At 37.7% G+C, this 15,877-nt stretch overlaps 1 protein-coding gene across 2 annotated transcripts in view; it reads right to left on the reverse strand.

Annotated features, from left to right (window-relative positions):
• LOC126298637 (uncharacterized) overlaps nt 1-15,419 on the reverse strand; it is a 247,974-nt gene extending 232,555 nt beyond the window's left edge. The window contains exons 1-2 of one of the 2 annotated variants that reach the window (XM_049990048.1): nt 15,120-15,419; nt 10,573-10,725 (exon numbers count right to left, since the gene is read on the reverse strand). In XM_049990048.1, coding sequence (XP_049846005.1) covers nt 10,573-10,697 — 125 coding nt within the window. In that variant the 5' untranslated portion in view covers nt 10,698-10,725; nt 15,120-15,419. The remainder of the gene's footprint in view (nt 1-10,572; nt 10,726-15,119) is intronic. The other variant, XM_049990047.1, reaches the window with a different exon arrangement.
• Nucleotides 15,420-15,877: the final 458 nt, after the last annotated feature.

Genomic DNA, 15,877 nt, shown 5'->3' on the forward strand with positions numbered 1-15,877 from the left:
AAATATAAGCAGGTGAAAGCAGAAAACAAAACCTATTCACATAAATACAGTCTTCCTGAGGCAGTCTTAAACAACATAAAGCCAACATTATAATTTCTAGCTCATCCATGGTGGAACACAAAACCCAAATGAGAGCTTGAATAGTCTCATTTGGAAGAGATGCCCAAAAACAACATTTAGCTCCTCTACTGTTGTTAAAATTGCCATATATGATGCATGTCTGGTGCTTAATGATGGTAACATTGGAAGAATAAGTACCATTACTGGACTAGGGTTTGTTGCAGGTTGCATCACTGAGAAGCTATTGAAGAAGATAGGTACTGTGCGTGTTGTACTTCCTGAACAGTCTGTGAAGCATATAGCCAAAAGGGCATGCCAGAAACATCAGATAAAAAGGAAACAGGTACACAAAGAGCAAGAAGACCAAATGTATGGTTATGGTCAACATTAAGGTACTAGTTTATGGTGTAAATCCTTATAAAATCTTTTATGTGCATTTCCTGAAACTTTCATTTTTCAGTGTATAAGGAACATTTTCCACTGAATCATTGGAGATAGAAAAGTGAAATTTTCTGCAGACTTTGTTCATAATATAACACAACTTCCTGGGGTACAAATTTTTTCTAAGTGTATTTCTGTCAAAATTATTTACTTTTCTGTGAAATTGAAATTGCTAAGTTTCATACGCATAAATTTTTAAAATAAATTGTGAGAGCTCTAAAACTGATATTAAAAACTGTTCCACATGTTTGCTTGTCTGTTTACTAAGAATCACCTACCACAGTATGAATGTTGTAAGTAAGGTAATTTTTGTGAAAATGTTTCTTGTGTGACAGCATGTGTTGTGAAAGTTTTCAACAGTGCCATGATCAAACACATCCATTTTCTTCTACATCCCCTCTTAAGCAGGAATGGCTAGAGGACAAATGTAAGGATTTAGCAGCACATATCGCTAGGGGAAAGATAGATACTAACTACAGGAAAATTGAAGTGGCCTTGGGAGAAACGACAAGTAGCTGTATGAATATAAAGAGCTCAGATGGTAAACCACTCCTATACAAAGAAGGGAAAGCTGAAAAGTGTAGGGAGTACATAGAGGATCTCTACAAGGGAATTGTACTTGCAGGCAATACTAGAGAGATGGGAAGAGGAACTAGGTGAAGATGAGATGGAAGATATGCTACTGTGAAAAAAATTTGACACAGCACTGAAAAACGTAAGTCGAAACAAGGTCCCAGGAGTAGACAACATTCCGTCAGAACAACTGATAACCTTGGGAGAGACAGGTGTGACAAAGCTATTCCATTTGGTGTGCAAGATGTATGGGATGGGTGACATACCCTCAGGCTTCAAGAAGAATATAATAATTCCAATTCCAAAGAAAGCAAGTGTTGGCAGGTGTGAAAACTACCTAACTATCAGTTTAATGAGTCATACCTGCAAAATACTAACATGAATTCTTTACAAAGAATGGAAAAACTGGTAAAGGCTCATCTCAAGAAAGATCTGCATGGATTCCAGAGAAATGTACGAGCTTGAAAGGCAGTACTAACTCTATGACTTTTCTTAAAAGATAGGTTAAGCAAAGGCAAACCTACATTTATAGCATTTGTAGACTCAGAGAAAGCTTTTGACAGTACTTACTGGAATACTATCTTTAAGTTATGAAGGCAGAAGGGGCAAAACATAGGGAGCAAAAGGCTTTGCAACTTGTACAGAAACCAAACAGCAGTTGGAAGAGCAGTTGAATATAATGGACAGTGTCTTGAAAGGAGGGTATAAAATGAGTATCAACACAAGCTGAAAAAGCATAATGGAGTGCAGTTGAATTAAATCAGGTGATGCTGAGGGAATAAGATTAGGAAACGAGACACTTAAAGTAGCAGATGAGTTCCGGGTATCTCACTCAACTAATGAGGAGATACTGAATAGAACTGGGGAGAAAATAAATCTATTGGCACAACCTGACTAGAAGAAGGAATCAAGTGATAGGAACACATTCTGAGACAAGGGATCACCAACTTAATGCTGGAGGGAAGTGGGGGAAGGGGGTTGAAACTGTCTTTGGACTGAAGACTGCAAAAGCAACAAGATGTCATTGTAGTTGGTTTCATAGATAATTAACACTAAAGCTCATACACTCTGAGTGACGGAATATCAGTTATCTTATTCTAGTGTTCCAGAAATATATGATAGATTCTTGTAATGATTTTATCATTGCCTCTTGAATCTCACCATCTGTACATCTACTTACTCGGGTATTCTTTAAACTTTGGAAAAAAGTGAAAGCCATTTTGTGTGAAAACTTAACTGCCAAGGAACTATTAAAAGTCCCTCCATGACATGAAGTGTGCAGATGGGCATTTGTCACAGAATTGAACTATTTTCTTGAGAATGTATAATTGGGTGTTATTTTGAATACATATCTGTGTATCTGGAATGCCATACAGTTGGGATCAGCATTTTAATGTATCCTTGAAACACATATTTCATGAAAAGTGGTCTTTTCCTGCAGCAACAAGGGGTTACTGCGACTCCAACTCAACTAAAAGTTCTGAATTTGTTGTGTGGGCTACCCAAACTTCATAAATCCTTGCAATTCCCTCCAGAGAAACTTTCCGTTTCGATCATAACTCCAACTTCATGCTAAAGAACAAAGCATATCTTAGAGCTGTCCCAGGCATTGAATGGAAGGCATAGGACTATCAATAAGTGTCATTACATCTATGATTGACAAGGTTGCTGCGAGAAAGGAAAATGCAGTATCTGTGGTCAACTATCACAAGATCAGCTAGCTAGCCAAATTAAGCCCGGGTGGCCACGTGCTTGCTCTCATTCTCTGTGAATCAGCCAATGCTGTTTCCCGATTCAACTGGAAGTTCGCCGGGTGCTACCATTACTATATTTATGGATTCTGGCTTGTAAAGAAGTGTACCGCTCTTACTGTTGTATAAGTCAAACGTGTCTGTGTGAGATTTTTAGAGTGAAGTTATGGTTCAGCACCTACAGTGTGGCATAATTATTCAGCCAAGCTAACCACCTTAGCTATTGTGGTGGTTTCCACCACTGTCCATCTGTATCACTACACCTGTGTTACTATAGGGACACTGGCCTGTATTCAGTTTTACTGTGTGTACTGCAAATTAGTTGAGTAAATTCTACATTTTTCTTGTGTTTCAGGACAATTATTTCCTTTTATTGAGAACTTACAGAATTTTGTTCCATTTTGTATTGTACTTGTCTCAGTATAATAAATAACTATTGCCTTAAAAAAAGCAAGCAACAAAATTGGCAACAAGGCCATTACTTTCGTATCTAGACCCGAGTACCACGGATGTGAATTATTTTGAACTGTGGCGCTAATTACTTGATTAACGTCAGAAACTCATAAAGCATTTGATAATTTTTATGGTCCAACAGCCATAGCCATCGCTGGCTATTCCAGCCTTTCAACCATTCAATGATGTACTTGAGGACCTGGAAGTGTTCCAGAAATGGTTAGTGATGCATTTTCAAAGAAGTGATGTGAAATGTCCGGAACATCTGTAGGCAATTTTGTCGTCAACCAATCCTCAGTCGTATTACTTACTGCAAAAGTTTTTCTTCACTGTTGGACCCATTGGTGCTGCCCATCAGATACTTTTTCCCTTATGCTTATAACATTTTTCTGCCACAGTTCATTTATCAAAAGCCCATTAAAGTTTTGAATCATTGCAAATAAGATTCCGAAAAGTATACTCTGGACTACCGATCTTCAATGTTTAAGAAGAAAGTCCAACTTTACATGCACATGTTGACAACCATACTCTGAAACTTTAATCTGACATGTGGTAATCCATCTGGCCCCTGATAAAGACATGTCCTATGGGCTTTATGACAACTGGACCATTCTCTAGGAGCAGTGTTATGCATAGAATGAGCATTTGATATCCCACAGGCTGCACAGCTGATGTTTTATTCTGGTTTTGATACTTCTACTATGGCTCTGGCAAGAAAAGACTCAGTGGAATGTATTTCCATGTCAAAACCTAATTTGATAAACATATCTTCACCGGCAGCTCACCGCCCCTTGTAGTTCTGAGGCACCAGTATCAGCATTTCTCTAGCATTTGTTATCTAGCTTCCAGACCATTTTATATTCCATGCATGCTGTTAATGTCTTTATTACAAAGCAGAATGCCCCCAATGTTTTCGTAAAGGGCATATTGTAGAGGTGACAGGTATCGGGTGGCATCCTGCGCCAATTCAGATTAATAATACTATAGACAGTGTTCGTCTAGTAGTGCCTAGGAAAACTGTTACAGTCAGAATTATAGGAAGTGTCACTGACTTTTTCTTTGGTACCGGTGAATCAGTTTTGATCAGTCCAAATATTTCTGTATAGGTGATCCACTACTGGACATCATGAAATAAAAATTGCTGTTAGTTACCAAATATGAGTACTTTCCGATTTCAACGTCTTTATTCATCGGTAAACATATGACCTATTGACTTCCTAATAGTACAGATGAAGAAGATATAGAAATAAGTAACTTCAATAATAGCTAATGTTTACTGTGACAATAGGATCAGGCCAAGAACTGTGTTGTTTCCAATAGTTACTTACTGTGCACATAGAGTTCATACTGATTTGACTGTTATTCATGATACTGTGGAAAATATAATGGGAAACCTAGAATTATGGTTTCAGCAAAATGGATTAAAACTCAATGTCACAAAAACACAATTAGTGCAGTTCAGTGCTAAAACATCATCAGCATCTGCCATAAAAACAGTGCACAGCGATCAGGAAATGAGTGAAGCAACTTATTTAAAATTTCTAGGTCTAAATCTTGACAAAAATTTAAATTGGAAGGCACATGTAGACTTATTAGCAAACAAACTAAACAGCCTAGCTTATGCGATGAATGTCTTATCTGGTTCCACCCTTATGGACACCAGGAAGACAGTCTACCACAGCTACTTTGAGACTATAATTCGATACGGAATAATTTTCTGGGGAAACTCTACGAACAGCCCGAGATTACTTACACTTCAAAACAGAATCTTAAGAAACATGTCTTTAGTCCAAAAAAAGAATACAATTTCACCCATTATCTAAAAAATTAAAAATACTAACCATTCCCGCTCTGTACACCTATGAAATTTTTATTTTCATATATAAAAATCAAAACTCACCTGAGAATTTTCATTTAAACCACAATTACAGGGCTCATCACAGACACAGTTTCAAACTTCCCTCTCATAATTTAAAACTTTATGCTCAAACACCATTGTACATGGGATTAAAAATTTACAATAAATTAAATAATAACACAAATCTGTTAAATATGGAGTTTGACACACTAAAAAGATTGTTATTTAATACACTAGTGGAAAAATGTTATTACTCGATTGAAGAATTCATGCAGGACAGTTTGGCAATTTGAAAAGAAAAGAAACAATTATGTATTCTATAATAAATTGATAATATATTGTATAAATTTTATTGCAAGCTGCAAAATGACCATAAGTGTTATATATGTTCTTGTTAAATTGTTCATGTGTAAAAATGCAAAAAAGTGTGCTGAAATATGTTAATTATTATAATTTTATTTTTTTAAAGTAATTTAACGTGTCTCCAGTACAAAAATCTTTGATTTGTAACTGTACGTCATGAGAAGAATAAACTACATTCAACATTCACAACATTGTTTTAAAAATTTCATACAGTGACTGCATTAATTACATATTTGTCATACATGAACTTTTGTTAATAGTTACTTCAGTGTTATGTTACTGCACTCGAGCAATATTATATGACATCACCCGAATGTAGTACGTGGCAATCCATTTATCTGTGCATAAATTAAAATAGATGAGATCCAAACTAGCCATAAACATTAGCTCATTCAGCAAATCAAAGTGCAATTAAAGTGTTTGAACAGTAATCTTGGTGTCGACTGTATTCTTGACAACAGCTTAATTTCAACACCAACTTTTCAGCCAGTTTCAGCAGAGGAGCTATATACAAGTAAAGGGTGAGTACAGGGGTTAGGATGCCTTTGAACTTTCATGCGCACATAATGTTGACCCCTCTGTCATGCTACTTTTTTCAAAGTGTGTCAAACTCCACTGGCGCTCCAAGATGAAGTTAATTCAAACCAGACAAATTGGAAGAGCAACTAGTGCTTTCCCCTGTCTCTTTTAACCAATGGGTTTTCCTTTTGGTGGCAATACAAAACCCAAGTAGCTTCTCTTACCTACCAATTGAATTATTTCAAATGAGTAATCCCTTTCCTTGGTCAACCACTTGACAGAAGGCTTTTCAAAACATGGAATCATGATTTCAGACTGTATCCTGGTTAATGACATATCAGCCTCATTTACTATTAGCTCTGACTGATTATGAATGCCTAACCTGATGGCATTGGAGGCCATCCTGTCTCATAAGCTTACCAATGGTACTTAAAAATCTTACAACATTTATGTCCAAAGCATTAAATCAGGGACAGGATCATTGCTCTCTAATTGAGAAAGCACACCGACTACCATTTTCAGCATGCACAACTTATATCCCCCCCCAAAAAAGAAAAAGGTTCTCTTTAATATGGATCACAAGCAATTATTACTGATGTTCAGGCCCAAGGCTAAGCTCCCAGAATGCATTATCCATCACCTGCATTGGTAGGTCTTGTATTTATCCAACTATCAATACTCTATACACCACTGTACATTTAAATGCAGTCATCTTGGGCTCAGACCCAGACTCTGACACACAGGAAACAGTCGGTCCGCAGATGGACACCCAAATAGAACAATACTTAGAAGGCATTCCACTCCACTCTAGAGATGTTGTAGCAGCATCCAGGCATGGCCCACTTCTTTAGAGAGTCCTCCGATATGACCAAGTTGTCACCCACAGCACCACCTGGCCTCCACTGCTTCTTAATTTCGCATCACGAACTTCAAATCCATCAATGTATCCTGCTACTAACGCAAGAAGGTCACACACAGATGCTGTACAGAGGGGCCAAGAACATCAATTCCCCCCTCCTCCTCCATCTCCTCCCCCCCTCTCTCTCTCTCTCTCTCTCTCTCTCTCTCTCTCTCTCTCTCTCTCTCTCTCTCTGTCACACACACACACACACACACACACACACACACAGTCTTATTCTCAATGGCAGGCATCCACTCAGTCATGGGACCACCTCCACAAGGAATTTGACAGCTTCTTACTTAGAACAATGTGGACTCATTTTTTTTTTTTTTTTCATTTTCCTTACATTGCCAGATTGCAGCGGACAACATCAATGGCAGTTGGCATGTCGCAAAAATTTTAGCCATTGAAGGAACACCTCGGTTGTGGAAAACAGACCTTAGTTCATGAAATCAATGTCATTTCAGTGATTCTGCACTCTCAGCAACATTAAGCCTTTAATGACTTTCCTTTTCATGTAGTTCTAATATCTTAGCAAAATGTTTCATTTCCACTTTTGAAACACATATGGCAAAAGCTCTGGGGTCAACTATGTCAGACTCAACTTTTAATGTCTTTTTAGCTTCTTACATGTTGCCACCCATACATGGTCATAGCCCAGCAGAATTACTGGATGGGCATCCTCATCAGACACTGCTGGATCTTCTCTTCCCACTGTGTGAGTGAGCCAAAGAGGAACCAACACCATTTCAATTTCAGGTTGACCCTGAACTGTATCTGCAGCACAACAAGGACAACAGCTGATTCTGTTGGTTACTGCATGCACGATGCTGCACAACCACCCCAGTCAGCTTTGGTTGTGAGGCCCAAGTCAGATTCTCCATTGTACAGAGGACACCCACACCACCCATTACACCAGCTCACAACAGATGACAGGTGTCTTGTCCTTTCAGTCCACCTACAACACGGGATCCCATGGACATCAATCCAAAGGATGAAACACCAGGCCTAGAAGCCCTAGCATTTGCACAGACTGCTTCTGCAGCTCCCATGCGTTATCTGGAGCCTCTAGTTCCAAGTCCACCATCATCTGGTGGCAAAAACGTCACTCAGATTGATCACAGGGGTTTCCTGAAGCAATCATCCATGGCCACATCACCATCCTCAGCCATAGAAGTATGTCCTGTTTTGAGCCTTTATGTCAATTCAAGAGTGGGGGGGGGGGGGGGAGGGGCGCTTATAACCCCACCAGACATGTCAATGGAAGATACAGAATTACTGATAAGTCTCACTCCATCTCAGGCAGGTGAGGGTGCTGGCAGCAAGGAAACCGATGCATCTCTAGCCAACAGCTAGCCGATTTAAATGAGAGCAAGTAGCTGGTCAATTAAGCCAGAGCATCCATGAGCTCACTCTCATTCTCTGATTTTACTACTTTACACGTCAAAAACATCTATTTGTGAAATAGGTAACAGAAGTTATGCTTTGACAACTACAGATGATAACTTAACTATACAGTGGTTTCCACCACAATATAATTGGTTTCTACCACATTATATCAGTCACTACATCTTTGTTATTATATTGCAATGGCCCTATATTCAGTTTAACCTGCACGTACAGTAAATTACTGGTATGAATCCTTTATTTCTCTTGTGGCTCAAGACAGTTATTTTAATTTATTATAAACTTACAGATTTTTGTTTCATGTTGCAGTGTACTCACTGAAGTGTAACAACTAAATGTTGCCTTAGAAAAGTGAGTCACAAAAGTCACTACTGCCATTATTAAATTGATGCACTTGTCATCATCATATACACTAATTTTCAGAACGTTGAACAACAAGAGATAGGATGTTCATATTCACAGTTCATATACCTTGGTATGTTCTGAAGAAATGATTAGCATTTGAATCGTGTCAGCTTGTGGATCCAATGTCAACATCAATATCACGGTGCAACACCACCTACCAGTAAAATGTGCCTGTTGCACTTGTTGTCGCTACAAAGCAAAGGTAATGGATCAGTATTACTTGAGCATATATATAGGAGGTCTCGCAGATGTTTGCACAAACCATACCATCAAATCAGTGTGTCTAAAAGAGGGCGCGTTATTGGCATAAGAGAATGTGATGCGTCCATCCAAGAAATTGCTGCTAATGTGAAACAAAGAGTTTTGGCAGTGCAATGTGTGTATGCAGAATGGTTCACAGAAGGCCATAGAACACGATTAAAAGGGTCAGATCACCCCACACAGACCACCCCCCTAGTAGACTGACACCTCATCCAAACGGCATTGCAGGACGGATCTGTGATCTTCTCAGCTCTGGACCAACAGTGGAACACACCACGTACACTATCAGAGGTGACAGTCAATCATCGTTTATTGCGGCATTAGTTAAGTGCACGTCATCCACTTCTCCACCGACCTTTGATGACTGTGCAGAAACATGCTAGACACCAACGGTGTATGGAACAACATCACTGGGGATAAGAATGAAATCAGATTGTATTTTTGGAAGAATCCAGGTTCTGTTTGTTTGAAAATGATGGCTGCATTTTGATTCTCCCTATGCAGGGGGAGCAGCATCACAGTGATTGCATTCACACAAGACATACAGTGCCAACTCAAGGCCTTATGGTGTGGGGTGCTATTGGGTACAACCACAATTCACAGCTGGTGCATATCCAGGACACAGTGACCAGTGTGACCTAAGTGAATCAAATCCTGTGACCCACGATCATACTCTTTCTGCACAACAATGCAAATGCCATTTTTCAGCAAGGCAATGCATGACCACATGTTGCTGCACGAACACATGCCTTCTTGGTGTCACAGGACGTCAGCCTTTTGTCCTGACCTGCCAGATCACCAGACTTGTCTCCGACAACCACCACAGATGAACTTTGGAACCAGGTGAATGCAGCATGGATGCAGGATGGATACCACAGGATGCCATTTGCACCTTATAGGCGTCAATGCCATCATACATGGAACAAGTCATCAGGGCCCATTGCGGACCCTGTGCCTACTAAGCAAGAGGACACGTGCTGAACTGAGGTGACCAAAATGCTAATTATTTCTGCAGAACATACTAATGTACATGTCCTGTGAATATGAAAGTCCTAAAGGTGTGTTGTTTTTTTCTGAACATGAATGTAAATTCTTGGGCATAGAGTAAATTATGTTTAATAGAACACAAACTGACTCATTCCCAGTCTTTACATTGTATCACGGAAATAATCAGTATAACATGTAACTGACTAGAATGAACATTGAGACAGAGTCTTCAATTGAAGTCAAAGGTTTACTGAGCACAATACAATATCAAAAAACAGCAGCTGGAAAAACAGTAACTTCTGTAGTTATCACTGGAAGATTTATCTGTTTAACAAAAGGTAGTTTAAAATGTTTAAAAAGGAATCAAAAATGTTGTCTGAAAATACTATGATCAGTTGTCTGAAAGTGGTGTGTTTACTTACTTAGGTAAAATATAATATTATTTCCATGCATAGAGGTGAGGCAGAAGGAACCACAAATTACAGCATTATGATACAAAATGTTTAACTATGTTCATTCTATGATAACATACATTTATGTCACAACACTACAAAATTATCTACAAAAAAATCTGTAGAAAGAACGTAATTTACCATGATACTTCAATATTTACACTCATAATCTGTTTTTGAGACAGTTTTTTATGATTTCCTGCAAGCCATATGACAGAGAATTTCCCCTTCTTGGCATAACACAGTAACTGGTAATTGTAAAACATGTTGCACTGATCTCCGATACGTTATCAGCTGAAAACAGGAAATCATTTAATATTTTTCATATGGAACATGCAGCAACAAATGAAATCAAGATCCCAAAAATTGTGGTCTACAAGCTGTGGTTATCACTGGGAGTGTTTATTTATTTAACAAACAATATACCAAAATTTTTAAATGAGAAGTCAGCAGATGAATGAATTAAATGAAATTTTGAAAGTGAATGAAATAAATGACAAATCATGGGTTGAACATTTAATAAAGTCATCTAAAGGTAAAAATCTACCAGAAATTGGAACTACTTAAGAGATCAGCATAAAAGTAAATGTTGATGGTACTGTTTTGTACACAAAGGTACAAGAAGCGGTAAGCCTGTTACAACATAGGAAGTCTCCGTGGAAAGATAGAATGAAGTATCCAATAACTTAACAATTCATCAAGTTAGTTAACAATAATATAGTTCACAACAAAATTCCAAATGAATGGAGAACTCGTATTACCATTATCAAGTACAAAAGAGGAGATAAGAAAGGCCCATCCATTTGCAGAGGGATCAATCTACTACGTTCTTAAATTTATACAAAAAATAATAAGTAATAAAAAATGAAAACCTTATGCCCCTTCCATAGGAGCAGTTGGTTAGCCTATAGATCTGGTAGGGCATGCACAGATGCAGTGTTTATTCTTACACAGGTTGTAGAGAAGTCCATTGAACACAACAGATCAGCTTACTTTTGTTTTATTGACTTAGTGATTGCTTTCGATAGGATTTAGTCAATGGGCGTGGTAAGCCTGCTCTACAATCGAGGTATTCATTCCTACATAATAACATTGATGACATTTACTTCAAGAACTACATTCAGTTGAATTCTGGTTCCAGAACTAGCTGCATTCCAGTTTATGGCAGTATTAGACAGGTGACTCTCTGATTTCGCTCTTTTTTAATATAGTCAAGGATGAGGTGATAAAGAGGTATTAGATGAGACTAGTTATAGAATGAGGGATGAAGAAATAAAAATCATTTGTTCTGCTGATGATGCAATTCCCTCAGCAAATACAGTTTTGGCATCAGAAGGGTTGCTCTGCTGAGAATGCCATTGACATGTTCACTCATCAGATTGTACAAGCATTAAATAATAAAATAGCACTGTTCAGTATTCTCTGCGGCCTATCTAAGGCATCTGACTGTGTGAATTACTATTCTCCTAGATAAACTGAAGTTTCATGGGACTGATGGTATAGCCAACCAACTGATGTTATATGAAAACACAAGAATCCACAAAGTTATCTGTTGGTAATTCAACCAATATAGTCTGGAGACATAATTCTAACGAGGAAGAAATCATGTTGTTGTTGTTGTGGTCTTCAGTGGTGAGACTGGTTTGATGCAGCTCTCCATGCTAGTCTATCCTGTGCAAGCTCCTTCATCTCCCAGTACCTACTGCAACCTACATCCTTCTGAATCTGCTTAGTGTATTCATCTCTTGGTCTCCCTCTATAATAAGTGTAACATACGGCGAGCAAATAATAAATAGGGTGAAAACTTAAAAACTCTTATCTGTTCATACTGATGAGAACGTCAGATTTTGGAATTCCTAAAACAACTTAGTTCTGCCACAACTGACACTTAGAATCACATAAATCTTCAGGTGAGATAAATCAGTAAACTGATATATTTTGCATATTTAAATTCAATAATGTCATATGGAATTAGTGTTCAGGGGTAAATCATCTTTAAGAAAGAAATGCTTCACTGCGAAAGAATGTGCTGTAAGAATAATACGTGGTGTTCACCCACTATAATATTGTAGACATTTGTTTACAGAGTTTGGCATTCTAACTACTGCTTCACAGTATATTTATTCCCTCATGAAGTTTGGCATAAATAATCCACTACAGTTCAGAAGGAACAATGATGTACATAATTAGAATACCAAATGGAAAAATGACATTCATTACTCCACATTAGGTAGTCTTTAGCACAAAAAGGGCTGCACAATTCTGCAAGAAAAATTTTTGATCATTTACCAGTGATATAAAATGTCTGGCAGACAGCAAAGTAAAATATGAAAACAAACTGAGAAAGTTTATCCTTGACAACTCCTTCTATTCTGTGGAAAAATTTCTATTACTGTAATGTGTAGAAGCTTGTGGGCAGGACTTACTAACTCACAACATCAGCACATTTTTTTTTCCTTTAAAAAAAAAAAAGCCTCAGAAACGTGTGACCATATGTAAAACTTAATTTGGGACGTGAAAGTAAAATGACTCATTCCACACCATTACAATCTTTCGTGCAAAGTGATCCATGGAACACAAAACTAACCAACCAACCATAGCATAGCCTGAGGTCTAGGGTAGGCTGAAAAGTGGTAATTTGGCTGTCAGGTGGCACAGCAAAGGAATGTAAGTCAGATGATGATTTTAGTAACAGAATTACCTGCAGCGTAGGCTAACAATTAAATCCATGCCATATTTAAAAACAAACACACTTTGCCACATTGAACACACTTTTCATCATAAAAATTAAAACTGAAGGGTAAATTTACAATACAAACACCAGGTAATTGACAATCGATATTATGGGCATATATTGTATACAAATGTCAATTTCACCTAGAAACATGCTATTACTAAAAACAATCTCAATTAAAATCATAAAGTCAGGCTGATAAATTTGGATCACTGCAAATACTTTTTTTCATACTCACATGATACATGTAATAAATTTTCACATGCTAACTGTAATAAACTAAAATGCTTTCCTCTATGGATCAATGGAACTGTCCGATTCCACACGTCTGCTTGATTCCATAATGCTGTGGTGTGTGATGTAATTATGGCCCAGAGTTTTTGAGTTGGCTGTGTTTGTAGATGTCATGTTGCTGTGTTTGGTGGTGGTGGTGGATGTGGACATGATGAAATGCACTTGTGTGGTCGGGTTCATTTGAGTTTTGACTATCATTGTGCTAAGGTGGTTTTGAGTTTAGGTAGTTGGTGTGGTAAAGTGGATTGTGGATGTCTTTTCAATGACAGATAAAGGTTATTTTTTGATTGTGTGTTTGGCATTTTTGTGCAAGAGACCAAACAGTGAGATCATCGTTATCATCAGATTAGGTAAGGATGGGGAAGAAAGTCAGCCATACCCTGTCAAAGGAACCATCACTGCATTTGCCCAATGCCAGACGCAGGATTGAACCGTCGTCCTCCCGAATTCGAGTCCAGTGTGCTAACCACTGCACCACCTCCCTCGGTAATTTGTTTTGGGATGGTGCGGTGTTTTTTTATATTATTTACCTTGTCCCAACCATCAACCACTAATTTCTGCTTTTGTCCATTTAGTTTCATTTAATTTTGGAGTGAGACGTTATCGTGTCATTTTTATTTTTATTCGGGTTTATTGACATTGTCGACATTTTGTATACGTTGGAATTAGCCATTTCCGCTACACTGATGACGTCATGGGGCAAAGCAGATGGGTGGAATCGGACGATTCAGCAATGTCCCTCTATGATGTCAGTACCTCTTTAATTAATGCGAAGCTAAATAATCAGTGCACTCAGTCATTAACATTTACGTCCCTTATAGCAAATAAGTTATGTGACCAAAAGTAGGGAACACGTGCTCTAGTATGGTAATATTTTTTTATTATATGTCACTAAAAAACATACTGGACTACAAGAGCTGTGGTGGCTCCATCAACAAGACGCTACTGCACCATCTACTGTTAGTGAAATCTGAAGCGTTACTTACTGTTGGTATTAATTGCTACATAACGTCTGCAATCTAAAACTTTAGTATTTACATGAGTCTAGCTACAAGAGCTGTGGTGGCTCCATCAACAAGACGCTACAGCACCAGCTACTGTTACTGTAATCTGAAGCGTAACTTAGTGTTGATATTAATCGCTACATAACGCCTGCAATCTAAAACTATAGTGTACACATGATTCTAGACATGAATGGTCGGCGATATGGCTTGGCAAAATACGGAATAAATTTTCCATCTTTCAGAAGTAATAGTTACCAGCGGTTGCACCACAACAATATTTGTGCATAATGTCACTAAAACTGAAAACTTGGTAAATGGTAATAAACAAACTGTAAATACACATCGCTTCTATCGTTACACTTCGGTACGCAAATGCTAAAGCTCCAACACAACCAAATGTGCTTCACCAATCAACATATTCGCACAACCGTAATTTACGCTACGAAATTTGCGTAATCGAGCTTTCTACTGTTCCACATTACGTCTTAGATTGTACCATATTTATATCAGTAAAGACAAAATATACCATTTACAACTACAGTAATGTGCACCCAATCCTTTTGAATTGGTATTAAATTTATCATCACTACTCTGGAGCTAAGGTTAATACTTAATGGAATTTAACAAATGGAATTTTTCCTCTGCATTGCAATTACCTTTGTTTCCCCCAAAATTCCCTTAAACGCACTAGCAATCTTAACTATCACAACAATCAACTTTATGGCGCCAATATTGTTTCAGGACTGCCAACATGTCCACAAAAATCAAAGGATAAAGAATTACTAGGTACGTGCACACAAAACAATCTGTCTTCGTAAATGTCTGCAACAGCACATCTTGGCAGACAAATCGTAGCGTGAGGATAGGAGATTCGCTCATATATAACGTGTACGAAAACCTGAAAGTTGGACGTTTGAGCAAAATGGTTCAAATCTGTGGCCGCAAACGACATCTTCGAAGACAAATCGAAATGTGTGAACAGGAGATCGCTACAAATTTGGGCCCCAAATGTGTTTGGATCAGGTGTTAGGTCAATCTAGAGATTCTCCTTTATTTTGTTTATTTACTCGTATTTCGTTCACACGGTAGACAAAAGAATTGTAGGGAAATGGAACAAGACAAATTTAACAAAGTAAAAAAAATAACAAAAAAAAATTAGAGCTGAGATGATATAATCATAAATGTTAAAAGTAAACTGAATTCGCAAGAACTATATATTGTGATATAACGTGAATATGAGAAGAAAACACAATTAGTATTGCAAACTTGAGCTTAGACTACAGTGAAACTGAAGTAGAAAACAAAAAAATAATAGCTTACAGTTAATATATGTTACCAGTATATTAACTGTTGTAAAGTGCTAATATTAAAGTACATCATTGAACATTTTCAAGTGGTAATGATAGATGTAACA

This window comes from Schistocerca gregaria, chromosome X (genome assembly GCF_023897955.1).
Source record: "Schistocerca gregaria isolate iqSchGreg1 chromosome X, iqSchGreg1.2, whole genome shotgun sequence".
Taxonomy (NCBI): Eukaryota; Metazoa; Arthropoda; class Insecta; order Orthoptera; family Acrididae; genus Schistocerca; species Schistocerca gregaria.